General features: G+C 36.0%; 1 protein-coding gene across 2 annotated transcripts in view; it reads right to left on the bottom strand.

Annotated features, from left to right (window-relative positions):
* NFXL1 (nuclear transcription factor, X-box binding like 1) overlaps positions 1–27,671 on the bottom strand; it is a 46,567-nt gene that overhangs the window by 15,373 nt on the left and 3,523 nt on the right. Inside the window, exons 4-18 of one of the 2 annotated variants that reach the window (XM_086746856.1) lie at positions 27,047–27,180; positions 25,227–25,405; positions 24,898–25,059; positions 24,690–24,790; positions 23,342–23,456; positions 22,867–22,991; positions 21,784–21,906; positions 20,153–20,243; positions 17,006–17,126; positions 16,204–16,360; positions 15,351–15,442; positions 14,167–14,188; positions 9,402–9,542; positions 6,757–6,923; positions 5,431–5,500 (exon numbers count right to left, since the gene is read on the bottom strand). In XM_086746856.1, the coding sequence (XP_086602982.1) occupies positions 5,431–5,500; positions 6,757–6,923; positions 9,402–9,542; positions 14,167–14,188; positions 15,351–15,442; positions 16,204–16,360; positions 17,006–17,126; positions 20,153–20,243; positions 21,784–21,906; positions 22,867–22,991; positions 23,342–23,456; positions 24,690–24,790; positions 24,898–25,059; positions 25,227–25,405; positions 27,047–27,180 (1,800 nt within the window). The remainder of the gene's footprint in view (positions 1–5,430; positions 5,501–6,756; positions 6,924–9,401; positions 9,543–14,166; positions 14,189–15,350; positions 15,443–16,203; positions 16,361–17,005; positions 17,127–20,152; positions 20,244–21,783; positions 21,907–22,866; positions 22,992–23,341; positions 23,457–24,689; positions 24,791–24,897; positions 25,060–25,226; positions 25,406–27,046; positions 27,181–27,671) is intronic. The other variant, XM_086746857.1, reaches the window with a different exon arrangement.

Genomic DNA, 27,671 nt, shown 5'->3' with positions numbered 1-27,671 from the left:
TCCCCAATACATCTTCAGCTCTCATTTGCATTTCTCTCCAGCTAATCATGATGTGACAATAAGAATTTTTGCTGTTTCCTGACAGCTTATTATTAGCCTTGACATGCATAGTCTTGCTGTTTTTTCTGTATCTAATAACATCCCCCAAATACACATGTTCTGCAGATGCATTTCCTCAGTTGTCATGTACTGACAACATTCCACAAATTTTCATCAGAAAATGCCAACGCTTTTTGATGCCAAGGTCATTACCAAAAATAATGCAAGGTCAGGCATCAATTTAGTCCTTGGGAAAGTTTCCTTATTATTAACATCTCTTGCTCCAACTTTTCATTTAGTTTTGTTGTTGTTTGTTGTGGTTTTGATATTGTTTTTTTTGAGTGGGAGTGTTTTGTTTCGGGGTTTGGTTTTTTTTTTAAATAATAAAATAAAAACAGTTGTTTCCTTTAGCCCACCTTCATCCTTGTATTGAGCCTCTTCTGTATTGGAACTAGTTATTCACTAAGTGGCACTCATTCAATTGCTCTGCTGAAGACACGCAGCAGATCTAATCTATTCACTTTATCTGGAGGAAAAAAATATAAATCGTTCACCTTGCTAAAGAAGGAATTTAGGTTTATTCAGGCACAACTCATCAGCAGCAAATCTATCTTGCATTTTGCCTTATTTTAGAAAGACAAGGGGAGAAACTTGTCTTTATGCCTTGTACACTACTGAGGTCAGGCTACCAGCCAGGACCACGAAGTCTCAACAGCTGAATCTGCTCACTAATGACCACAACCTCTACAAAACCCATTTGTTACTGCATGACCCCTGGGCAGTGAGGGCCCTTCTTCTGGCTCCCAACCTAAGAGCATCATACATGATCCCACTAACACAATCTAGTCACACCTGCAAGTCACCCCATGCTGGCCAGAACAATCCATGGCTAGAACGACTGCTTCCAGCTTACTCTTCCATACTAATGAGGCACATTTCCATTAATATCCAACATTAAAAAAAAAAAACCAAAACAAACATCAAGAGGAGCAGTGAAATGAGTGGCAAGACAACATTTCCCAATGATCTCAGAAAACAAAAGCAATCCTGCCACTGCTTCTGCTGGACAAATAATGTAGCCAGGAAGGATTTTTTTTTTTTTTTCTTGTTTTTAAATGTCCATGCTGAGCTACTTGGTGCTAAAACGGGAACTGTATGCCCCTTTAAATCTTTTTCACCATACAAGATCTCCTGTCAATAGCTCACGAACTAAAGGCCAAAACAAACAGACTTTATGTTTGCCATGGCAAGGCCTTTAAAAGAAAGGGACTTAATTCATAGCTCTGAAAATAAAGCAAACAAAAATCTTACAAGTATTTTCCCCTGTAGGCAATGCATTTAAATCTTCACATTATGTCTGATGATGATAAAACCCATCAACATTTATGGAAGCTTAACTGAGCTCCACTAGGAAGTAATAAACACAATCTGTTAATACACACCCAATAATAAAGAAAAGAACTTGTTAATAAAGAAAACAGAACTTTTGAGCAGCAATCCCAAATGTTAAGTACAAAAGATAAGTTTATCACTTCCAAACAAAGAGGCAGACTCTTCAGTTTAAAGAGTGGCTCTGCCTCCAGAGATCTTATTAAAATCTCCAGTGCTTAAGCCAGACACTCATAAAAATCCTCCCATTATGGACCAAAGCTGTGCATTTGCCTTTTAAAATTAAATTTTTGCAGCCCATGTACATTTTCAAGGTGTGTTTACAGAATTAAATTAAGCATTCTGGAAATCAATTTTATTTAATTTATTAAAAAAAAAAAAGAAGATATGTGTACTCTTAAAATTTATGACATTGTCTCTACTGCACTATCATGTTAAAATAAATTTGTCACAATGAGGTCCCATATTTCATGTCAAGATAGTAGCAGAGCGCACAGTAGAAGTATCAAGTACGGTTATTTTGTAAAAAAATACTAATTACTCAGAATAAAGTGTTAAACAGATCCACAAATACACAATGTAAGCAATGAAAATAGACGGACTGTTAAAACTTCTATGTAAGAATTGTCCCAAAACATCTGCAAACATGATCATAAGAATTTAATCACCACTGATGAAAAAAAAAAAAAAGCTAAATTTCCTTCAAAAGGATATGTTGTTATTGCTATCAAACAAGAAAAAAGAACTTTGTATTTAAAGCTTCTCATCTAACAGCTGTGACTATATCAAAGACTTTGCTTCTCCCTAAAGCAGAAAGGAAACATGTATAAGACTGTAAGTCATTTTTATAGTTTTATACTGCCGTTGCCAAAACAAAAGTATGAAACCTTTCAAGACTTTCTGTTGTATGTTTTTCAAGGCACCAGAAATAATTGATTTCCATAAACCCCAAATGTACCATGCTACCTGTAATTCAAATATGGTAGTGTACTGTCTACCACAATTTCTATTAACTGAAAAGAAAAACATCTCAAAACTAGGACTTGAGTAAAATACTGTATTCTATTGAACCTACGTTATGCTACGCTAAGCTTGCTGGAGTTACAGTGCACACTGACTTTTAGCAAACAGCAACGTAAGTGAGCTCTGCTAATGACCCAAGGTCAGCTTCTGACATCGAATAAGAAAAGTCTCATAAAACACTAAGTTGAAATTTACTTGAGGCTGTCAGGTCTACATACAAAACATTCCCAATTTAGTTTTGAGCAGATGTTTTTGATTTGTAAACTTTAAATGTTCTAAATTTGTTAGTCTTATTCATCTTGTCTTTTGGCCACATTGTTTCTAAGTTCTTGCCATGAGGTCCCCGCAATAGGCTTGATTTGTATTTGCTGGGGAGGGGTGGCGGTTGCAGCAGGGTGACATCTGCTAAAGCTGCTCCTTCAAATTGTGTTTATCAATTATTTCTTTAGAATAGAAAGTTCTAAATCAGTACAATTTGCATTATCATACAGCCAGCTAATTTTCCCCAAATTGCAGACAAATATTGTATACTTAGACAAAATATCCCTAGAATTATTCAATATTCAGAGAAACAGGAACTATTTTTTTAGACAAAAGAATGGTAAAAATCTCATACAGTACATATGAAGTCAACAAAACAGGATCTGAAGAAAGCAGGATGAACTGTAACATGAAGATATTAACTACCTGAAGCAGCACTGTACTAACACTTTTATGTTTCATGAAAGCTAGTAAGAGCTAGAGCTAGAATCATGGGAAGAGAAGAGCATGCATTTTTATATCACCAATTATACTAAAAAGTTTCTCTGGATAGCAGAAGCTGCATAAAACTTTTCCAAGGCATCTACAGGAATGAGAATTTTAGAGTTAAATAAAAGCTTTAGAAAACTAAAGTGGACTCTGTTGTCCTAAGCTTTCTTTCAAATCGCGCTGAATTAAGTAAAAAAAAAAAAAAAAATCTGTGGAACAGGGCAATTCTGAACTGCAAGCTAGAATTCAGGGCCACTACTAGACAGATTTTAAATCCCAGACTGAGTCTTGGGAACATGTCCAGAAACATCACAACAGTTACATTAATCAAAGTCAGAGATGAGATATGGGGAAAACAAAAAAAAAAAAAAACAAAACCAAAAAATCTTTGAAGAGCAGCTGAAGTACAGGAACACATAGTTCATATTAAGAGATTATAAGCCCTCTTGAAAATAAAGAGGAGGAAGTCTTGGAGCAGATAAGACCAAAGTAACAGAGAGGGAAATGAAAGGATAAAATTAAGAGGCAAATGAACAATTAAATAATATCCAAAAGTGTTCCTTTGCCAGGAAGGGAGCTTTCAGATATCCAGATGAGAAAATTGTGATAGGCACATTCATTTACAGAAAAAAAAAGACATCAGAAAAGCATCTACAAGGGCAAAAAGCAGAAGATACAAGTAGACACACAGCACAGCCTTCCTGTTGGGGTTAACACAATCTTGTCTGAAAAACAGAGGAACAGAGACTGCTGGGAAACAAGCATGAAACACATGAGTTTTTGCATTTCCTCAAAACCAAAAAAGTTTTCTCATAGAGGCAAGGATTCAAATTTGATGCTTCTGACACTGGAAAATAGTAAAACAAAAGAAAAGTTTTGAACCTGCGTTAATTAGGTTGAGGCAGAACTCAGAACTACAAGACATGAGATAAGAAGATAGAAATCTCAAACCAGGGGACATCATAGGTAAATCAGTGTAAGGGAACAGAGTGGAATCAGGGAAGGAGAATGGGTTGAATCAAATTATTTATGAGTGCCAGCTAAATATTGCACGAGACAAAGAGACTCAGGGACACAGTAAAAGGCCAAACCAGAACAGCAAAATAATGAGTGATTATGGGATAAATTATCTTCTTTGCATTTTTATTGCAGGAAATGAAAATTTCTCAGAAATTCTGGAGAGTTTAGCAGTGGAAACACTTTCCAAAATACTCCCCATTATTTCTGTTTTTCCATTCATAAATTTTCTAACCCTACAGCGTGGAATGGAGTGAAGAACGGGTTGTCACTCTCACAACAACTAATGACAACTAAAGAACAAAGATGCAATAATAAGTAATGCATGGATTTCCGAAAGCATGCAAGCAGCATGTAATAATCGCACTAGGAGGGACAAAGAAGAAGTAATGTGGCGCCTCTTTCCTGTCTTACAGCACTACTATCCACAACTGGACAAATTCTGATATATGTTTAAGCTATTACTGATGAAAATCTGGTAGCTTCTCCAAGCAGTTCTTCCCCTGCTCCACAAGCTTTACTAATCAAAAGCAGTATTTAACACGAATCTTCCTTACCGATGCCTATAAACACTAGTTCATAGTTAAAGCATCGTGCAATAAGGATATTATTCTTCTCTTCTTCACAGCAACCCTTTAGATATACCCAGTTACAGTAGAAAGATTAACTGCCTTGTCTTCTATTTCACACTACTTATCATATATTTCACTTATGCAGCAGGGCATTATTAACTCATCTCACTTGTTAAGTATGAAATCCTTTCCCGTCCTCCCAGAACTGTTGCACAGATAGGGATTACTAGACAAGATTACAAGAACAATTACAAACACAATTCCCAGTATTTTTTCTAATCAAAGAGTGTCCCACTACTTTGGAGCTATAAATTCAAGACCGGTTTTTAATCATGTTAGAGGACATGCTCCTCCACATTCAACCTCACCTGCAAGCTTAAACATTCAAGCCATTAATGCCTTGGAGACAAATCTATGATCCTTAATATAACCTTCCAATTTGATGGCAAGACATTAAAAATTGTGCTCTGAGTACAGTTCACTAACCACCTTCACACATATAATTTCAGATATTCATTCAAACTAAGCTTCTCCAGATTGCTTGCGCTATGAAACTGTATCAAAAACTTTACAAAAAAGTAAAATCCACAAAATTCCACAGATCCATCAAATCAAGTATTTCTTTGTTAATATGGCTTACCTCTTTTGGACACTGATTTTTGCAGGAAATAAGAAGCTCCTTTTCTTTTAAATCAGCACTTGTCAGTTTTCTGTAAAGGAGGAGATGTATTTGTGATAAATTCCAAATGAAAAACCACAGAAGTCAACACAATTAGCAGTATATTCTAAGTATATCTCACTGTAAAGAAAAGTGGGTTCATTTGTCAACATCCTGTGGGAGTAAATACACTATTTGACAGAGAAAACCACGTAAATATAGAAAATTTGAGTTTAGAGAAAATGTACAAAGAAGAACATACATGCATGGGATGAATATTTTCATAGAATCATAGAACAGTTTGGGTTGGAAGGGACCTTTAAAGGTCAGCTAGTCCAACCCCTCTGCAAAGAGCAGGGACATCTCCAACCAGATCAGGTTGCTCAGAGCCCCGTCCAACCTGGCCTTGAATGTTTCCAGGGATGGGGCATCCACTACCTCTCTGGGAAACCTGTGCCAGTGTTCCACCACCATCATTGTAAAAAATTTTTTCCTGACATCTAATCTGAATCTACCTCCCTCTATTTTGAAACCATTACCCTTTGTCCTGTCACAATAGGCCCTGCTAAAGAGTTTCTCCCCATCTTTCCTGTAGGCCCCTTTTAGGTACTGGAAGACCACTACAAGGTCTTCCCGGAGCCTTCTCTCCTCCAGGCTGAACAGCCCCAACTCTCTCAGCCTGTCCTCATAGGAGAGGTGCTCCAGCCCTCTGATCATCTTCATGGCCTCCTCTGAGCTCTCTCCAACTGGAAAGAGCAGAGCAATTCCAGAACAATACGCAGAGGATAATGCTTAAGTCCACAAGTCCCATCTTCTATTTAGTGAATCCTAGCTTACCCTGTATCCACACATGCACAAATGAGTAAAAAGGAGAACAAATGATTACTAAGAAGTTTTCCAATTAAAGCAGCTAGAGTTTGAAGGACATTATTTTTAAAGACCTTTTACACTAACTACATTAATTATAATTCTTGTTACAAAATTCTTCTTTATATACTGCAAAAGAACAATATATAGATCAAACATTATGTAGATTACTAAATATTTGCATAATTCAAAATATTATTGTATTATAAAAGCCAGTTCCGCTCACGATACTCCATACATTTATAACAATTTTAGCAGTAATACCAAATAAAACACTGGTAAATTTTAAAGAGAAAAAAAAGAATCCATTAAATTACAAGTTACAATCTTCAGGAGAAATTTTTTAACTTGCCATAAGAGTAGCTCCCATCCCCAGACATTCAAACTGGTTTCCAGTTAGTTGCATTCAAATGAAAAGTTGGGTTCAGTTCTGACACTTACAAGCATTCAATATACAGTACTGAAAGTTTGCAGTGACACTTTATTTTAAGCATCTGGAGACACGATGGGCAATCCCCAGGATGACAGGGCAAAACACATCGGTGTGGACAGCCTGGTGGCCGGGACTTTGTACACTCCTCTTCACACTGAGAACATTCTGGACCTGCCTAACAAAATAAAAGCAAAGTACTAAAGAAAGTGCCAACCATTTGTTTGTTAAATGCCATTAACAAGCTTTTAGACAGAAGAAAGAGTTGGGGTGTTTTTTGCTAAGGGAATCCAGCTATTCAGTAAGATATCCCTCAAGCAAAAATAATTATTAAAATATGCTTTTAAAAGAAAAGCAGAAATGACAGTTTTTATCGGTCAAAGAGACAGCGTTTTGCTGTCTGGGCATAAAAGGACCTCTTCGTATTAGTGCTTTGGAAAATTGCCATTAAGCCTGTTAATTCTCTATGGAAAATTGTTAGAAGCAATTTCATCTTAAGAACTAACTTTTCCCACCCACAATGTTATTGTAATGCTTTAGTCATGACATACTGCTTTGTAATATAGGGGTGGGGAGGTTTGTTTGCTTGATCTTAAGAAGCAAACTTAAGTCATTCCATTCCCATATATGTATGATAGTTTTTATAACCTTCCAAAAAGTATTAGCTTAGGTATCTGCTGGGAGCTGCTAAGGTGTTGCTTCTGCTCCACACACTATACAAAGCCTACAAGAGTTGTGGTGTCATTCTCATTCCAGGTGGTGCGATCAACATCGGCACAATGTGATGAACATCAGCACAGTAAATTAAGCTCCATTTCTACTCACATTATCTTAATAACTCATCCAGAACCCCAGTCTGCAATCAAATACACACAGACAGATTGACATGATCTATCAACTGAACCTACACAGCACAGTATTTAAGGCCCACCATCACATTCAAATGCTGTTTCACACAAGTCAATCAAAGTAAAGCAAATTTATCCAAGAACAAAGCTACACAATGCTTCCCAAAAGGATTAATTCCATGCCAACATTTCACTTTATGCTGTTCAAAATAAGAGCATAAGAATTAAAGTTTTTAATATAGTTTTTCTCTGTTTTTTTTTCCCCAGTCTCTTTTTCTTCTTCTACAGTTGAACAATTTTTGCTGAAGTTAAAAAAATGGAACTTTTGTACAGTGATTGTTTACAAAACCTAACCCCCAAAAATCTAAGAAAGACAAGAGTAACTGAAAGCATTTAGAAAACTGACATAAAATTTAACAGTAGGTAAAAGTAAACAGCTGGCCTTTCTGCAACATTTTCTAACACAACATGCAGAACAAACCTAAATTCCAGACAGAAAAAATCACTACATGGTTGTATAAGCACGAAACTTAATCAGCCCTTTTCTGACTGTATCTGCAATTTTAGTCAATCAAAACAGCAGAACAAAAGCTCAAAAGGTCAAAACCAACTTGAGTTTATAAAAATTCAAAGAAATTTTAAATGAGATTTACCCATACCTCACATGTACATAGACTCTTGTTTTCTGAGAATGTACTGACTCATTCAAAATTGAGCTAGGAATAATCCTGACCCATTCACATTTTAATTGGTTTAACTGAAGGAGTAGGCAGACATCCTCTTCCAGTCATAACTGGAGACGCTTAACCAACCGTCACACTTAGTATTTAATGATGTCACTCTATTGCTGCAGGTTACTGTTCTACAAGTTGCACTAACAGCTCATACTCCTCATACAAAAGTGCCACAATCACTAGTAGAATAATACAGTAACTGCAATATATACAGTTATTAGATGACAAACACCACTTCTAGAACTGGAATCCACAGGGAAATCATCCTGTTTAAGTTAAAATACAACAGTAAGTTAAAATACACATTATGCTTTATACCCAACTGAATGCTTGCTCAGTTTTCTAAACACCCAGAGAGACCATGTTGCAACTTTTTCTAAGCAATGTTTTTAAAACTTTAAAAACTGCTTTTCTCCAAGCCATGACTCTCTCAAGCCACAAGCTATGTGCTTTTGACTGTTCAAAACTAGAAAAATTTTCAGCTTTCTACTTATTTTTATTTTTCTTTCATGTTATCTTCAGCAACTAACACCTACAGCTTCTTAATCACATAAATGACAGTTTCTAGTAGACACTGATAAACATGAATATGTCACCCTGGTGCTTTAAAAACTTTTCATCTATTCTGCAATATTTCCAGTGTGCTCTCCTAAAGAATTGCTAGCCTCCTCAACTCATTTACAGCTCTCCTCAGTAAATAGTTTCCCCAGTAGATTGCAAGTGCATTTGTATATAGCGATTATCAGTAGCTCACTTGATCTTGACAGTTACAAAAACCAACTTTAGAAGAGACTCATCAAGAGTATTAAATAAGGTTTTGATGAAAACAAAGCAATGCATGTTAACATAAACAAAAAAAAAGTGTAGCATTTGCAAAATAGATACTATTGTCTGTTTTATAGTCTAAAGAAGCTGAATGCCACAGCATGAAATGGAACAGAATGCATGCAAGTCTCATAGTAGAATCTGCAACAGATCCTGTGCCTTCCAGCTGCAAATTCTTTATTTTCCAGTTAAAACCGAAGACAGCGTATAAAATACACAAAAACAAAAGCAAAAAGAAAACCATCCTACCTTCTTCCCATCTGCACTACTGTTCAGTTTAGTAACGTAATGACATTCTTTCATACAGGTGTGATTCTGACAATCAAGCAGCCTCCCACAAAATCTTTTACATGAGTAGGGGTTTGCAGCGTGACATGGTAATGGACTAACCTAAAAGTTAAAAATAAACATATATATAAAAATATAAACATATATATGCAGATAGTATATATATACACACTGCACATGTGTACCGTGTGTGATATATACACATATACACACACCCACACACAGAGGCACAGCATCATTACAGAGAAATTTTGGTTCTTGAGTATCTTTGTTAAAAGAAGAAAACTAGTGCAATGCCTATTTGACCTTTTTTTTTGGTAGACTTCAGGTTCCCATTCCAACATAACCACACATTTGTTTTCTACTGATTATACTAGGTTAAAAAGTCTGCTTTATTAATTAAACAAGCTAACTTTTGCAACATATAGTTTCCCTTTTTTAAAAAAAAACAAACTATTAAATTCTCCAATCTTTTAGCATGATTTATTCCTTCTTTCTGAATTACACTCATGCCTTCCATTAAAGGTTCCTAAACTGCTTTACAGTTATTGCAGAAGACAATTAGTTTGCTTTCACAAGGCTAACTGTATTATGGTCATCACAACCCCAAAACATTTTACAGTTCTACAAACAGAAAACAATCTGCAATCCAAAAATTTTTAAAATCAAATACTGACTATATCAAATGCTATGATTCTATGACAAATGTAACTCCCAGGAGTGAGAAGGGGAAGAAGAAATGGCTCTATGACAGGACAAGGATTTTAATGTCTTATGATATATTTGTACTTTCTAATTTGAGGTTAACACTGGTTAACAGAGCTCTGTAGTACTATTCATAGAATCATAGAACAGTTAGGGTTGGAAGGGACCTTTAAAGGTCAGCTAGTCCAATCCCCCTCTGCAAGGAGCACGGCATCCCCCACTAGATCAGGTTGCTCAGAGCCTCATTCAACCTGGCCTTGAATGTTTCAGGGATGGGGCATCCACCACCCTCAGTGTAAAAAATTTATTCCTTACGTCTAATCTATATCTACCCTCTTTTACTCAGAGCATCTATTTAGGAGCCTTTAATCTTAAGTGGTACTGAAATGGAGTGTAAATTCCTAACTTGGTTAACTAGGTTACTTTCCTAAAGTTGAATAGTACAAGTCCTTCCATATCACAACTGTTAGAGGAAACTCACTCTTCCCATTTCCCAACTATTATATAATGTTCACATGAAAAAAAAAAGTTTCTGTGATGCTGTCAGAAAAATTGTTTTTTTTTTTCTTTATACCATGATTATCTCACGGAGAAAAATAGAAACTTTTTGTGATGTTATTACACAATAGGCTAATATGACATAACTCATTTTGACTAGACTAAGGGTGTGATTTTGCATTATGACTTAAGTTGACTGAACAGCTTTGCGAGGTACCCCTTCCTTTTCTCTCTTCTGACTCTACAATTCTAATTGCACTCCTAGAACTTGCTTTGAAAAAGTTCTACCATACATCTGTCTTTAGAGCGAGACAATTCAACTAATCAAAACGGAAGGAAAGGAATTAACAGAAAAAAGTTCCTTGTCTTTTGCTAGGTTAGCAAGTTGATTTGCCATACACTCAGGTGAGCACTGGCACTGAAACAAGGGAAGAGAAGACGGGCGCCCACAGGGAACAGCGAGTGACATTCTCCCTTCAGCACTGTCCATGTTGATTGCCTTCAATTCTAAAGCAAAAATGTACAAAGTAGGATTTGAATTCACTCGCCTATAGAAATGTTTTCCGGCTCCACCCAAAAAAAAAAAAAGACAGTACTCCACATCAAGTCATTGCAAAACACAAGACTTCTGAACTCCTATTCCCATACTGATCCACTGAGACTCTGTGAATAGGAGGAGTCTGCATGGCAGGCTGAACATTAAGCATGTAATTCACAGGAAAAAACCCTGAGGCAATCACATTCAACTACTTTCCCATCCCTACATCAGAGCTGAAGCTCATTACTCTGGCTAAAGCACTAATACAACCACAGCAAGTAGTCTGAATGCCTGGTTCATACTCTCCCCTACAAACATCCTACAATTCAGTCTCTGACAGCTTATGTTTCTGTTGGCCAAACGAGCAAAACCCAGCAACAGGCCTAATAAAAACAGAGTGTGAAGTGGAGAATAGTACTATACCCAGCAAACACACACCAATTACCAAAGCTTTTACTGTTCCTAATACCCTGTCCCTTCTTATTCTCCTCCATCTCCCTCCTCCTTCCTCCTCAGAGTCACAACTTCCTTTCAGTAGCAACAGGAGTCGTCAAAGGATGCTGGAAGGTAGAAGAATGAACGAAAAGGTGTACAAAACACTAAGATCTGCCACTGCCCATTTCTCTACCTTTCCCTGCTCCCCTATTTCCGCTCAATTTTTTATGACTACTGGTTCAGCTGTGGCTCAGGCAGTTACAACAGATCAGGGCACTAACAGCAGACCAGCTCTATGGCTGCACAGTTCAATATCCTGACAAGATCTCTTTAACCAAAAGTTAGTCTTCCATCAGATAAAGACCCAGCCACTAGCTCCAGTTAGAGAGAATCAGCAGAAGCTCTTAGGCAGAAGTGGAGCATCCCTTCTGGTAGCCTCTCGAGTACACCAGAGGAGATGCAATTTTGAATGAACCCAGGGGCAGGGAAGCACGCAAGCCAATAGACAACAGTAGCAGCTTTAAGACAGCCAACTGCAGAGAATATTCCAGCCCTCTGGCTGCATCCTTCATAGCTTCAGCTTGCCACACTTATTGACTTTCCTGCACCTTGAGTCCAATAAGGGTATGAGTCTTATGGAGTCAACTGACATTCTAGCCAAAACCAAAAGAATTTCAATTTAAACCTACATTACATATTTTATTTTTGAGATCTCAGGACAGCATAAAAATACATTTTGTACATTCTACATAATGCCCATAAAATACACTGTAAATATCCCTTTCACACACACACAGACACACACTGACAAATCATTCTTTTTCTTGACTGCTACCAAAATCTCAAAGATTAGGACACTTCATTCCACTCCAGAAACTGCTAAATTTCAGCAGGAAGGAAGCACTGCACTCTGCTGGCTCAGAGAAGGAACATTTAACCTAGAATATCATATAGCATCAATAAATCTAAATAATTAAAGTTAGATATAGACTCCCTGGCATTTTTCCTTATTTTCTATACTAACACATAAAGAAGACATGGCCTAAAGCCATTGACTGATTCTGCTAAAACTACTATGCAACAGATAAGGGATTATTTTTAATTATTCTGAAATAAGTAGTTCTAAATATGTAATACTTTGAATCATTTTCTGTAATAAGAAAAGCCATACTGTCCCTGTTATAGGGAGGGACATAAACTTCACAACCATGTACATCTGAACAGTAACCAGTAACATTGTCTAGAGCAAGTTATATATTGCGTCAATTGACCACAGCTTATACTTTGCTTATACATAAACCCATGAAAGTTAGGGTAAGATTCGATATGTCCTATCACAAAACACATCATTGACTCAATAAAACATTTGTTGATACACCTGCAAGTTTTACTGTGGAAAGCAAAGCCAAAACTCAGCTATTTCAACAACAAACAAATAGGCACAGTTGTTCCTTTTCATCCATTTTCACAGCAGATTTTTCTTTAGCACTTGACAAGCTGCAAAGCAGCTTTATGGAAGCTGTACTCACAGCTTGGTTGGATTGATAAACGTGCTGTGCAAACTGACTGTGGATATATAAACCTGGTTAACAACATCTGTAGATGTTGGCACCACACAATCAAGCCACCATTACAACACATACCAAAAGGTTATTAAAAGAAGGTCAAAGAAAAGAAAGGGGAGGTGTTTTTAAATATTTTTAAGTGTTTGCTGTTTTCTAGAATTTTTTGCTAGTTTAAAATTAAACTAGGTTTGCTATAGTAGTTAGCTGCACTTTGATAGTGAATTTATGCCAAACTTAAGTAGGAGAGATACTCCCAGACAAAGTTATAATAGCAATATTTTTTTAATATTAGTTTAGCAATCATGTTTTAAAAACGAGGAAAATGAGTTGATGTTAAATTTCATGACTTTTAGAAACGACTGTGAATAACAATGACAGTAATGTAGCTTCAAGCACCAATTAGATTTTCTTCTCACGTAAGCCAAAATAGACTTCAGTGACTTAATCCAAAACTGGAGAACGCTGCACACCAAAAAGAAAGGCTAATAAGTAACACTAAAGAAGTTTCCACTCTATTGTCTCATTTCATCCATGCATGCTTAGATCCAAGTCACGTTAAAACTTTCTTGTAGGACACTATGTTCCTTATCCTTTTAAAATAAACACAGCACTTTCTAGGAGAACTGAGGAAAGTGTGGTACAGGAAGAGAATAATAACTATAGAATGATGAAAAAAAGCCCAGAAGTACATAATTAAAGAAGATTCTCCTAAAAAATTTACGCTATTTAAACAATTGCAAGGATACACAAATAGCTTAATAAATCGCGAGTTTAAAGTTCTGTCCAAGAATTCAAAAAAGTCAAGTAGTTATATATTCTTCAAAAAGGAAGTAAAATACTTTCTGATATGTAAGCCCTTGTGATAAGGTACTTCATTGATTTTAAAATATTTTAGAAGCCATATATTTCTCTTTAATACTTTTTTTTTCAGACAAAGTGAAATATACTTCCTATTCCACCTAAAAAGGCAGTTTCCATGACTCACCTCATGCTGCCCAAGACACTCCCTGTTGAAGAGAGAAAAATCAGAGATTTAGAAAACATGTTTTTCTTTCATAAGGGACTTATTACAGTGACAGTGCTTTTCACACAAAAATAATACAATCTATTTTTTAAAAGTGCAAACTAAGAGTAATCTGTCTACGCAGATCAATGTCTTCCTTTTCAACAGTTGTTTGGATTGCTGTATTTTATGACAGCAAACTCAAAATCAGTGTTTCATGTGTGGATTATAGTTGTATATGAAAATAATCATTTTTATTTTAGAAAATTTATTTATAAAATCCTTAAGAAATTACGTTCTAAACATATCTACATAGGCAGATAAATGGATATTTTGGATCATCTTCCTCTGCCTACTTCTCACTTCATAAAATGGAGATATAATAATCCCTCATTAAGGAGGGATGTTTAAAAAACAGACAGGCACTAATGCCTGTGAATTATGCAGGACTTAAACCACTAGGAGACTACAACACAAAAACAGACCAAAAAAGTCAATGTTTCCTTTTTTCAGACAAATGTTGAATTCTGAGTCCTTATTCCACAATGTAAACAGAAGTTCTATCAAAGTGAAAAAGTATGGTGAAAAGAGTCATCATCATATCTTCCCTTATATGCTCAGCATCATCACAGAAAGAGTTGATTCAGCTCTACTCAAGGAGCAAAAACTTCTGGACAAGTCAAAAACAGAAAGGAGACAAGCAGACGGAATGAAGGACATCCAGCTGCTATTCATTAGCCTATAACTACTGAACAACTAAGAAATAAAATAGCAATTAATTACACAGAAAATTACAATCCCATAAACCAAACACGGTAGAAACTACATTGAAAAAGTAGTATGTTACTGAAGACTACAAAATTTCAATGTCTGTCTTTGCAATTTTCATACTTTTCTTATGAAGGTAGCGTAGCACACATGTATTAGAAACAACCAATCTTTACTACCACTATCAGTCCTTTCATAAAGTGAGCACATACTACAAAAATGTCTATTAAACAACCACAAATGCTCCCAATTTTTATAATGAGAATGGTGTTCACATATGCTCATTCCATCTGAAGAGGAAAATATGGTTATTTTCATGTCAATCTCAGTACAAAAAGAAAGAAAATCTCTTTCCATACCAAAACTTACTTTCATTTGCTTTCTTTTTTAATACTTACACTGGTATAGGAACCTCACAGGGAGGGCATGGTAACGCGGTTTGAATAAAAGCTGGCTCAGATGGTTGTTCCCAAGGACCAGCAGACTGATGCTGAGAGCAAAAGACAACAGCAGCTGAATAGAAAACACAACTAGAACTACCTGCTTGACCATAAATAAACATATAATCGAAAGAGATCCCAGTTCTAACAAATCCACTTTCTAGTAACTAACTTTCTACCAATGGAAATCTCAACACTCCCTACACACAAAAAAAAACCCTACAATTTCATCCTTAGCATGGTTAGGGTTAGGAAAATGAAGGTCTGTGGCCCTACTGTTAAAAAATCAAGCACAAAGCCAAACAAAAAAAAAAAGCAAAACAATTCTAAGCATTTATTAGAGGTAAAAATATAAAAATATTTCAATTACTAAACAAGTGAAATTATCATCATGCAGTGCATGCATGTGTCATGTTTAAAGATATCAAACAAATTCTCACATCCAACTTGTGCTAATTTTTATGGTTTAGTAAACATCAGAGTTAAAATTTATTTTTTGCTCTTATGTTAAAAGTAATTGCTTACATTTTAAATTAAACAGTCGAAAAACAACTTTAACAAAAATCTTATAATTTCTTGAGTAATTGTAACTGCTGAAAACTGCCCATTCAATAACATATATATTCCAAAATTAATTGGATCGCAGCAAAGGAGCTAGAACGACTAAGTTTCTTGGTTAAGCAGTACGCATACTTCTGTGCTTGATTATTTATTTACTCTGAACTCCAAAAGCCTCCAACATAAGATTACAGTCAAACAACACTTATTCTTCAGAACAGAAATAACACACAATTTTTCACTATTTACTTACTGAGCCAGTCTGCTTCACAAGTGCTTCATCGTGGCAGGAAACAGGGCACAAATGACCACATGTTAATGTTTTCTGGCAGGACTGACGACACGGAGGACATCGTCCAAAGTGACAATAGTGTTTCTCCTGGGTAGGGTGATGACAGGTAGGTGGTCGACTAAAGTAAAATCCAAGAATGAATCAATATGACAGCAAGAAATATGAAGTTACAGACACTGGACAATTATGCTTAAAATACGAACAATGGTGATGAGCAATTCTTTTTTTTTTTAAATTAGTTTCCTTATCATCTTCAGTAGCGGTTAACGCTACAGTAAAATTATACAGGAGTTCTAAATTAAATTTAAATGAAAGTTGGGTTTGCATATTCAAACAGCTATTTAAATCCTAATTCTACACTGTGCTAAGTAATCTTGCTACACCCTAGAAAACATATTCTCCTTTTTTCTTTTACTAGTCAAGTTTTCTAGGTAAACTGCCTTATGGAGCTACTTCAAAACGTACCAGAGATGACTTGAAGAAGGGAGTGAGACTACAGAATTAGAAGTGCTCAGCGGGACAGAACCTCCCCCTTGATAGCAGCAAGCTGCTCATGAAACCACAGAATCAATGAGGTGTCTGATAGAAAGGATTATTGCTAACCTCCATCTGCACAGTCAAGAATACAGAAAACTGAGAAGTAATATCTGTAATCAGATTAAAGGAATATTTTTTGCCTTTTAAAGTTATGCTTTACTACTTCCTTTAAGGACACCTTAAACTCCACTGAAGAACTAGAAACACACACTTTTTCTATACTGACCTGCACGGCTGCTTGCATTTGGGAGGTTTGATGGTGCGCTCTCTGCCACAGGGCACTTTAATGACAGTTTTTCCACAATTGCATTTCACATCTACAGTCTCTGGACATGGATTACAACTACCTAAAAATAAATATATTAACAATATGATAATCTGAATAAGATACTGTTTATAAAAAATGGTAATATAACTTTGAATATGTACATAGTATAATTGTCCTATTCTATTTTCTAAAAAAGCTATCTAAATAATAGGTGACTTAATTTCTTATTTCTGCTTAGTCTCAAATCCTTCTTGGGAGAGACAATTTCACCATTCTCAAAGAACAGCAATAATAACCTTGATTATTCTACAGCTGTTAATTGGTATCAAGTTAGAAACAATCCCTCTCTCACATTTAAAAGCCCAGTCATTTGGATCACACAACATTAAATATTTGCTAATTATATTTCAGTCTTACATACATATGAAGACATGTCATCTTTCATCTATACTGAAAACATAAAAAAAGAGACATTGAAAAACTGGTACAGAAAAGTTCAGCAGATTTTGTATGATATTAAAGAAATGTTCGTCCTCTATAAATAATTAACATTTTTTTGAAAACATCCTCTTCCTTTATAAAGTTACTCATGCTACTAACCTGACACATTTTAAAAGAGAGCTGTAAAACATCTACATTTTGATTTATATCTCTCCCACAGTATTTCTTCATCAAGTGCCAACTGCTAAGTTTTATTATTGAATAATTAACAGTAAGAATATGCATCTTTTAAAAAAAGCAAATTTAGATGTGGGATTTTGGCTTACTAATCATGTTGCATTCTGAAACTTTAAAGAAAGGAATACTTTGAAAGTCCTATCAACAGCAGAACTTTTTAAGCAATTCTGACTTATTAGCATGAGATGAGAAGCAAGATCTTCAAGAAGCAGATCTCAACTGCAAAAAGCTGCTGAAGAAAAGGACAGAAGTATACAGTCTTTATACTGCAAATTAAATTAAATTATATTATCAGCACACGTAAACAGCTACTTCTACAAAATAAACTGAAGGCCTAAAGCTACGCTGCCCAGAGTGCCTAATACGCGTACAATTTACTGAAATATTCTATTAACAAAGACAATTGCCTACACTCTCAAAAAGACAGAAGGGCTGAGATCACATATAAGCCTGAAGTTAAGGTGAGAGCACACTGTTCTCAAATCAAGAGTTATAATGTACTACAATAGGAAACAAAACATTTCTCTTCCTTGGCAACACATTCTAAATTTCAGCATGATTGAATACTTCAGATAGAGAGACACGTAAAAACTAAACCACAAACAGAACAGAGTAATTTAACTCTATGAGGGATCCTTGCTAAAGGCCAAGTGCTTATTATCAGGACCCTCTAATAATTCTGAGATCAGGTACCCTTGAAAGGACCTGATCTGGCAAGTTATTTTCTAGAAATCTGTGATTACTGAGCTCTGGCAGTTCACTGCAAAACTAACCTGACCTGGTATTATATACTGAAGATAAAATAATTAACCGTAACTTTCAGCAGCTATTAAAATATTGGTGTATAAGGAGAAACACATGAATACAAATATTTTTAAATCAAAATCATTGCCTTTATTAGGAATATTTTCAAACATTCTGACAAGATATTACAAATTGTACTAGATTGTAATTTGTTAAAGCATGCACAAGTTATTTTCTTTTCTAAATTTATAATAGAATCACATAATAGTTTGGGTTGAAAGTGACCTTTAAAGGCCATCTAGTCCAACCCCCCTCTGCAAGGAGCAGGGACATCTCCAACCAGATCAGGTTGGTCAGAGCCTCATCCAACCTGGCCTTCAATGTTTCCAGGGATGGGGCATCCACCACCTCTTTGGTAGATATCATCTGATACCATAGTTATTAGCTCCATTAGACACAATTTTTGGCAAGAGTTAGCCAACTAATAGTCAAATATTGACAACTGCACTGTTTTGATAAATTACATACACTTTAAAGTGTATATATTTTATATTTACATTCTCAAAGTTCACTTTGTTTTCTTTTAGGCACTACTTTATTATTTTTATACTGCTGTTACCTACTAGAAATCATTGTCATTTCTAGCCAGGCTGCAAGCACTATCAAATATAAACAGCTATTCAATGTAAAGGAACAAACAAAAAAAAAAGTATTTCCAGGATTTTGGAGGTGTACAGAGCAGGGAGGAGAAAGGAAGGGGAAGAGGAGAAGGGGCACACTTAATAGAGAAAAAACACTACTAGTTTGTGATGACAGATTTAATAGCAGGTTAACTGGGACAACTACCACATCCACCTGTCCTGTCCTCTTAAGAATCACTGCCTCAAAAGCAAGATTAGCTGAAAAAGCTGTGAATTATTTCTTGAGTTGTTGCAATTTATAGTCCAGAATACTAAAAGAAATTACACAGGCTACTCAGCTGCTGTTTCAGCAGGGCAGCAGCTTCTGTGGGGAAAATTGCTGAGAGGGCAGCCACTTTTTCATTCATTCCAAGTCAATCCCCTACCAAGTGAATGTCAAAGCAATTGGCCAGGATAAAAGCTGACAGGTAGGTTTGGGCCATTTTCAGCATCTTTTTAACCAAAGTCAGTGGATGCAGAAGTAAACTTTTTTGTTATCTTTCATACAGTCAGTAACAAATTCTTACTTTCTCTTTTACCAGTAAGATACCAATAGACATTCAAATTCCATCAATTTCATTTTTATTGTTTTAAGCCCACTTGTATCACAGAATGTATTCCAGGATTTTTAAAAGACAGCCAGATTCAACCAGCACAGTCATTTCTACATGTAGTTGGACTTTGTTATGCATATTCAGTGAACAGAATTATTTGGGAAAAGTCATCAAGCTATGGATTTTTAATGAAGCAGCTAGAAAGGGGACAGAGCATTTTCAGAGGAACAATGCTAAGCAAAATTAGCAGGAAAAACTCAGGTTGTCACTATGTAAGTCCTTAACCTCTGACCAGCACTAAAAGCCTTTTCAAACACACTACCCCCACAAAAAGCCCACATGCAACAAGGGAGAGAATTCATTAAGCACCACACAGAGTCATGCAAGCACAAAGTTTGGCAAAAATAAACAGTATTCTATCACTGCAGGGATCCTTCACCTGTTCTTACCTCTGTGGCAGCCTGAAGGACATTTGTGATTTCTGCAGCCTAGAGTCCGCCCACAGACTTGATCACAAGGTGGACAGTTTCCAGGACAGCACTATTTAAAAAAAAAAAAAAAAAAAAAAAATACACACACATACATATATACTCTATATAACCGAACAGTTATATAGACTATAACTATATATACTATATATATATATACACACACACACACACACTATATACAACTATACCAGAAAATAGTATAAATCTGCCCTCTTCTACTATCTTATCTTTTCAGTACTTCTCAAAAAGAACTTCATGCAATTTAGTCAAGTTCGGTCAAATTCATGCCAGGTATAGAAAGGAGGCCATTTGCAAACTTCTTTTAAAAAATTCAAATTATAAAATAACAAGAAAACACACATTTGAAAGTATAATTTCTATACACTAAAAAGGCAGAGAGCTTTCAAAAAGCATAAGAACATTTTAAAAGTCCAAATTCTTATAATATTTTAATCCAAAGTAATTTCAGCAGATTACATGTAGGATATCCAGTTTGCCCCAGTACTCTGCAATTTCTTCCACTTTTATACTATACTGTCCCTGTCACAAAATTGTTGCTAACTATTGTTTTTTTAAAAAAAAAAAATATACAAAAAAACCCCACCACCTTTTACCTTTGTAGTAAAGGTCAGATAACTTTAGGATCAGTTATATACTTTCAGTTCTTACATGAAGTAATAACGTGGAAGTATTGGAACACATCACAAGACCACCACAATGGTGGATGCCAGGTCAGGACAGAACCCCATTTTTTCTATTAAATTGAAAGGTTTAAGGTTATTTAATTGAAAGGTTTGGAAGCTTTTCCTTCCAAACTGTGTAAGAAAGGATGACAATTAGGAAGAGAAACCTGGATTTTTCAGCATAAGTGAAAGATGTCAAGATTGCCTTTACTTGTTTTGTCATCTTTTCACACAAAGTAAATTCAATGTAATAGCAATACTCAAAACCACCTAAGAATAAAATTGTATTTTTCATGCCCTTCAGTAGTGAGAAATCAAACTTTTGTAATGTCTTAATTCACACATAGCAGGCAACTTTCAGGCCTTCACGAATCAAGAAACTGAAAAGATAGTTGATAGCTCAGAACTATTCCTTTGACTCAAATGAGAAGAGAAACAAAACTCAAATTCCCAGTTGTCAGACCACTGCTGTTTGCAGTGATGCATGTTAGAAGATGCAGTGGAATGACACGTTGTCAAAAATAGGAGTATGTCCCTTACAAAGTTATGGGAGATCCCCAACAATTCCTACAAAATAAGGAAATAAATTGATTTAACTACTCCAGAACACATAAAGCATCAGTAACTAAAGTATCTGAAAGTAAAACTGCCTTCTGGACCTGGAAAGTTGTCAAATCTCGCAGTTTTTAAGGCCACTGCATTTTTCTTAGTGATGTGCTGTTCAGAGAATTCTGGTACACTGCAAACTAGTCTGAATGACAATGAGGAAAAGTCTTCTCTCTATACAATAACAGCAGGTAGAACAACAGATTGATGTGATTTATATATAATACAAAATATTATATATACATTTTTTAAATGTTATCCAAACAATACATTTGAGAAAGGTAATCTCTGGTCACTTACCTTTCTCCTGCACTGGTGCTTTTGGCAATCGCGGATTTTAGTACACTTTGTTTCACACAGATATGGCTTATGACATGGCATGCGTTTAGTGTGCTTTCCACAGCGACACTGTTTTTCAACTTCCTGTGGTAAGACAGGGGAAAAAACAGGGTACTTTTAATATAAAAAGGAAAAAAAAAAAAGCATGGAAAATAAAGCGTGCTATTACTAGCTGTAAAGAAAAGTTCATGGGAGAGTAACATTACAATGCTGTATCCAACAGGAAGTACATCACATGCTCTGAGCAGATCACCTATCCACACAATAACTACTTGGGGACTTTGTGTTGGTATTGCAAACCCTGTGCTCCAGATGGCACCTCACTTCAGCCTTGGTCTCGCCAAGAGGGAAGCCACTTCAAAGGAACCACTCAAGTGTGTAGCACAAGATGTTAAGGATAAATGCAAAACAAATTCACACAAAAAAGGTACCTCTCCTGCATAGTAAATTAGACTCATCCCTTGTGTATACAGATAATTTAAGAAGTAGGTGAGCTGGTTTATCTGACCTTCATCCCAGCTATCATGCGCTAACTACTTTCACCACAGCCTTTGTAGCCAAAGCTGCTTCAGAAAGAGACAACTGAGAGCAGACAGAGCAACAGCTTTATGGATCAGATCACAGAAGCTCCACAGATACTCAGAACACAGTAAAATATTATTTTCTTACTAACAAGGAAACGATGTTATGTTACAGCATCTTACATGTCACTAATGAAGAAATAGCATAGTAAGACAAAGCAGCAAGGAAGCTAGAAGAGCTGGGGAAAAATTTTAAGTGTCTTTTAGGGCATAATTAATAAAAAAAAAAAAATTAAACAAAACTAACTCAAAACAATAAAACCCTCATCCATGCCTCAATTCAGATACATAATGCTGAACTATTAACTCAGAATTGTGTTAAGGCGGTGGCGAAAAGGGAAAAAAAGTGCTGCTTCTAATGAACAAAAGTCATAGATTTTGTGTTAGATATGACTTGCACTGTTCCAGGCATATAGTGTTTAAAAACCCTAACAAAATGTCAATGTGCTACAGTAAGACTAACCTGTCTGCATATTTCACAGGGACCTCGATGACAGCGCTGTGAACATTTATGGATGCCACATTCCAGAACTTTGTCACAACTATCGCCACAAGTGGGCACATCTTCTGTACAAGGTAACGTAAACTCTACATGAAGAGAAAGAAGTACACGCAAACATTTAGAAAAAAACCCAAAGTATTTAGAAAAAAACACAGTGTGATATGACTTCAAATGCCATTCTCCCTCATTTTTTTTCAAAGCTTCTCTAGAATTACTCAGTTATTCACATCTCCAATTAAACCTCTGTTACCAAATAAAGCTTTGAAAGAATTATGCAAAAAAGTTAATATAAGCTGTCACAGTTCACTGTCTGTAAGAATTTCTTATGGACCTTGCCCTGTAGAATTAACCTAAATTACAGACTGTCAAAAACTGGATGACTATTTTTTCTTTAAATGTATCTTTTTTTTCTAAAAAAAAAAAAAAAGCCACTTACTTGACTTTTCACATGGACAGGACCTTTTCCCTGAACGAGGACAGTCTCCACAGGGACCAGCATGACAAACTTGTTCACATGTGTGATTACCACAAGGCAAAGGTTTCCCACACACCTGGAAAACTCAGAGAAACCAAGTGAATGCAACGTAACAGAATTACATACCAAAATAAAGCAACTCCAAGGGAAAAAACTAAGAGTGAAACACGTCTGGACGGAATTTAACTTCTTCTGAATTTTGTTAACAAAGCTTACATTCGCCAAGTTTGCCAAATAAAAGTGACCGGCCCTGCAGTGACCTTGACTGGAAGACCACTATATACTGAGGAGTTAGTGGTTCACATAACAGTTAACCTGAGTAGTCCCAGGCCTGCGTTGCACATACAGCTTGGCCTTCAGGCCTGGGTTGTGCTGCACACATCCCTTGGACGCAGGATAAACTGATTGTAGCAGAGGAGATTGGAGGCAGCTCCCACTTGGTACAGTGATTATGCCACCTGCATGTCCTTGCCTTTGTCTAAAAGTGCAGTAAGAAGTTTCCATGTGAACATCCTTTTTGTTTGACAGTAGAAATGATAAATAGAGTTGCTTTCTTGTAACAAAATCCTACAATAGCTTCAATAACAAAAATGCGGTAACTCTTTCTGCAGATGGGGTCTGCACTCCATCTGCACATGGATCAGAGGCCCACTTAATGCTGCATAACTTGAGGTTCCCAGCATCTAACTATTATTTATATTATACTCTCTTTCTCTACAGTGTTAGCTGAAATAAATCACATTTTAACTGATTCTTTACAGAGGCTGAGTGCCTTTCTTACTGGGATCATAATAACCAAGTACCTCCTGGTACAACCTCCTCCCTTACACTTTATTTTTTAAATAATTTTTGTTTTTTTACAGTCTGTCAATCCACAGCCTTGCTCCTAACAACAAGCTGCAAGTATACTTCAAAGAATGAATCACAAGCGTTCATTCTGTTACAGTCACTAGAAGCAAATAAGCATGAAACTCTTATCTACTAAGCTATGGTTTCATGCTTATTTTTGAAGATGCAGCTGAAATTTCAACCTCAGGTACAAGAAAACTGAATATACAAGGTCAAATTCACTGCTAGCTTAAGCCTCGCACAATTCCAGAACAGTGACATTTTAACTACTGTCAGAAATTAACTGAGCCACCAAGTAGATTCACTCTCAAACACTACTGCTTACAGTTTTGATTGCACTTTCAAAACCTAAAAAATAAAATTATTTTCTCACTGAATGAGTTTTTCCAATCCTTAATACACTGAGCAATCAAATTTTATAAGGATGAGAAATAGGCTAAAAAGGACAGCTTCAACATACCTGATCACACTGCCACTGAGGACTTGCACAAAGTCTTTCCGCTGTCTGTCTTCCACAGATGCACCGTTGTTTACTCACTCGTGGACAAGGCTGACAATCCCCTATACGTAATTGCAAGGTGACATTGAGAGTAAGAATTGCAAAAGAATGATGTATCTTAACAATTAAAACAATTACTCCTCTGAAGTTTAAGAAGGCAGATGTCTACCTGCGTGACAGGAATTCTCACACGTGTGTTGTCCACACAGTAACGTTCGTCCACACGGCTGGCGACATGACCATTCCTTGGCACTGCACCGTCGGGGCACTGGTTTAGCTTTCTTACAGTGACAGGTTATTGTGACCATCTTTGGGCAAGGTGGACAGGGTCCTAAGTACAGGAAAAAGAACACCTCACTAATGGCCATTCAGCAAATGCAGCCTTGACTACATCTGGCTTATTCTGAGAATTTTAACTATAGCTAGCACATTTCAAGTAAAACTGTGTAACAGCTACATAATTACAGATCATACAACCAAGAGACATAATGGATTTACCTGGATGACAAAGCAGCAAACATTTATGACCACAAGAAGGTTTGAATTCCCTCTCGCATATCTGACCACAGGAGTGAGGTACCAGCCATGGGTCCAGTGTTGGATTCTCCACTTTTCCACAGTAACAGTAATACCTATTGGGAGTTTCAGACCGTTTGTATTCAAACCTACATTTTGGACTACAAGAAGGGAAAAAGAGAATTAAAAGAAAAGCAAATTTTTGACCAATTTTTTAATAAGAAAAGCAGTTTTTATCATTTCAATTTCCCAAGATTGTTAACAGGCCACCAATTAACATTTTTACAACTACTGTAACCAATAACAACACAATTCAATTTATAATATACAACAAAGGTCTTTACAACACATTCTTTAGAATGTCTAAGGAATTGTCCTATCACTGCAATCTTGTTTCTCTAAGAATATATACAAAAAAAATTCAGTGTAGCAAGTATACAGAACAACTTTTACATCAAGTAATATAAAAGGAATGTAAGCAACAGAGAGTTGACCTACTTAAATAGAACCAGTCAAGAAGAGATTTAAAAAACAAGTTTTTACCAGTAGCAATTTATAAGCAACTTAAAACAAGATTTAGTGATGCTATTAAAACTATGCATAATAACTAAAAAATTATCTGAAAAATTTTAGATGGCATCAGTTCAGCAACTTAGAGATTATAAAATGACCTCGATGGTGTCAGATCCATTATTCCTAAAGGTAGATAGGCACCAAAGGTCTGAAACTTGTTAGTGTCGCAGGCCCTAAAGGCTTTCAGGTGCAAGCTACATGGACAAGGGGGGCAACACAAGGAAGAAAAAACAAAACAGCTCTCATTTCTGGCTACACTGGGAAAAGACAACAGATAGGGAGCTCCTCCACAGAGAAGAACAGAGGCTTTGAAAGACCTATGTACTCATTTTCATCAAATAAAATGTCCATTTGCCCCTATATAATACATTACAGGCCATAAACCATTTTTCCATAGTGCACAGTTTTATCATGTGCTTAAATGATAAATAAAATACCACTCACCTTGAATTTTTTTCATTATATTATGCTTAAACACAAAACTTGTTTGTAGTAGAATAAACATTATCAACCTGAGATACTGCGAGCCAACAATTTTATACTTTATTTCCTAAGAAAATCTGCTCTCTGAGATCCCACATTAATAGAGCTTTTGAATCCACCAGGCATTCACAACCAAATTTGACAGAGGATTTTGTCTCGAAGATATTACTACCAGTTTCCACATAAAAGTATGTGGGTAAATAAAGCATAGAACAAACTTGCACAGAAAAATCTTGACTGAAATTTCAGACACAAACCTACTGAAGAAGCAAGCTTTATTATTCATGCAGCCACAATATTACTTTCTTCTTTATACAATCTCACGTAATACTGCAAGACTGGCTCTAACGCTTGAGTTATAGAGAGACTAAAATAATAAATACCTAAATCTCCCTATTTTAGAACAGTTTTTAAAAATTTATTTATTTCACGGTGACAATTTTTAGAGTGACAAACATGCAAAGCCATTCAGAAATAAATATTAGAAGCTGAGAGACAAGTTATCTTCTCAGAGGTTATAAGAAAATTCATGCAGCAGGTTTTTCATATCACTGTGAAATATTCCTGAATCATGTTAAAGAAAAATTAAAAATAATTCAGAAAAGCAACAGTCAGTCTTCTAAATGTTTGTTTGTTTTTTTTTGGTGTGCATGCCATTTACAAGTACCATTCCTTTCTAAAGTAACTCCAGTTCACATATGTTTCACAATAAAAGTATCTTTGCAAATGTAGCACGAAGAGCTCACCATGGCCAGGGATAATCTTTCTTCCCAAAATCATCATCCGTCAAGGGAGAAGATACAAGGAAAAGGCTGTCCTTGGCCCACTTTTGGATACACACCAGGTGAAATATACAAAAACATCCACAACAGCTCCAGACCTAAAGAGCAGATATAAGTGCCAATTGACATATATAAAGTTTTTTTTGTTTCCGCTGATGAACATCCTTAATATCTAAAGAAATACAAGCTTGCTATTTTTCCATTTAAAAAAATGGGTTTCCAAAGATAGGACTGTACTTACTGTTAGATTAATACGGGCAGTTTTACTGTTACAGATTCATACCTACAATCTTTCTTTCTGCTGCTGTGGGAAGTTTTGCAAAGGCTCATGGAGCCCAAAATACTCATATAATCAGATAAATGTTGATTTAAACACACTGTTGGAGGTCACGTAGCACAACCTCGTGCCCAAAGTAGGACTATTGCCAACTTAGTTCAGTTCAGTTACAGTTCTGTCTAGGAAAGTTGGAAAATCCTGAAGGATGGGGACTCCACAACCATCCCGGGCAACCTGCCTTCCTAGTACCCAGGCTGCACCTCCCAAGCCCCTGTTGGTGCCATTGCCCCTTATTACACCTGTCACTGCAAA

The sequence above is a fragment of the Chlamydotis macqueenii genome, chromosome 4, assembly GCF_036417535.1.
Source record: "Chlamydotis macqueenii isolate bChlMac1 chromosome 4, bChlMac1.mat, whole genome shotgun sequence".
NCBI lineage: Eukaryota > Metazoa > Chordata > Aves > Otidiformes > Otididae > Chlamydotis > Chlamydotis macqueenii.
Note: the sequence above shows the minus strand (reverse complement) of the source record. Positions and strands in the feature narration are given on the sequence as shown.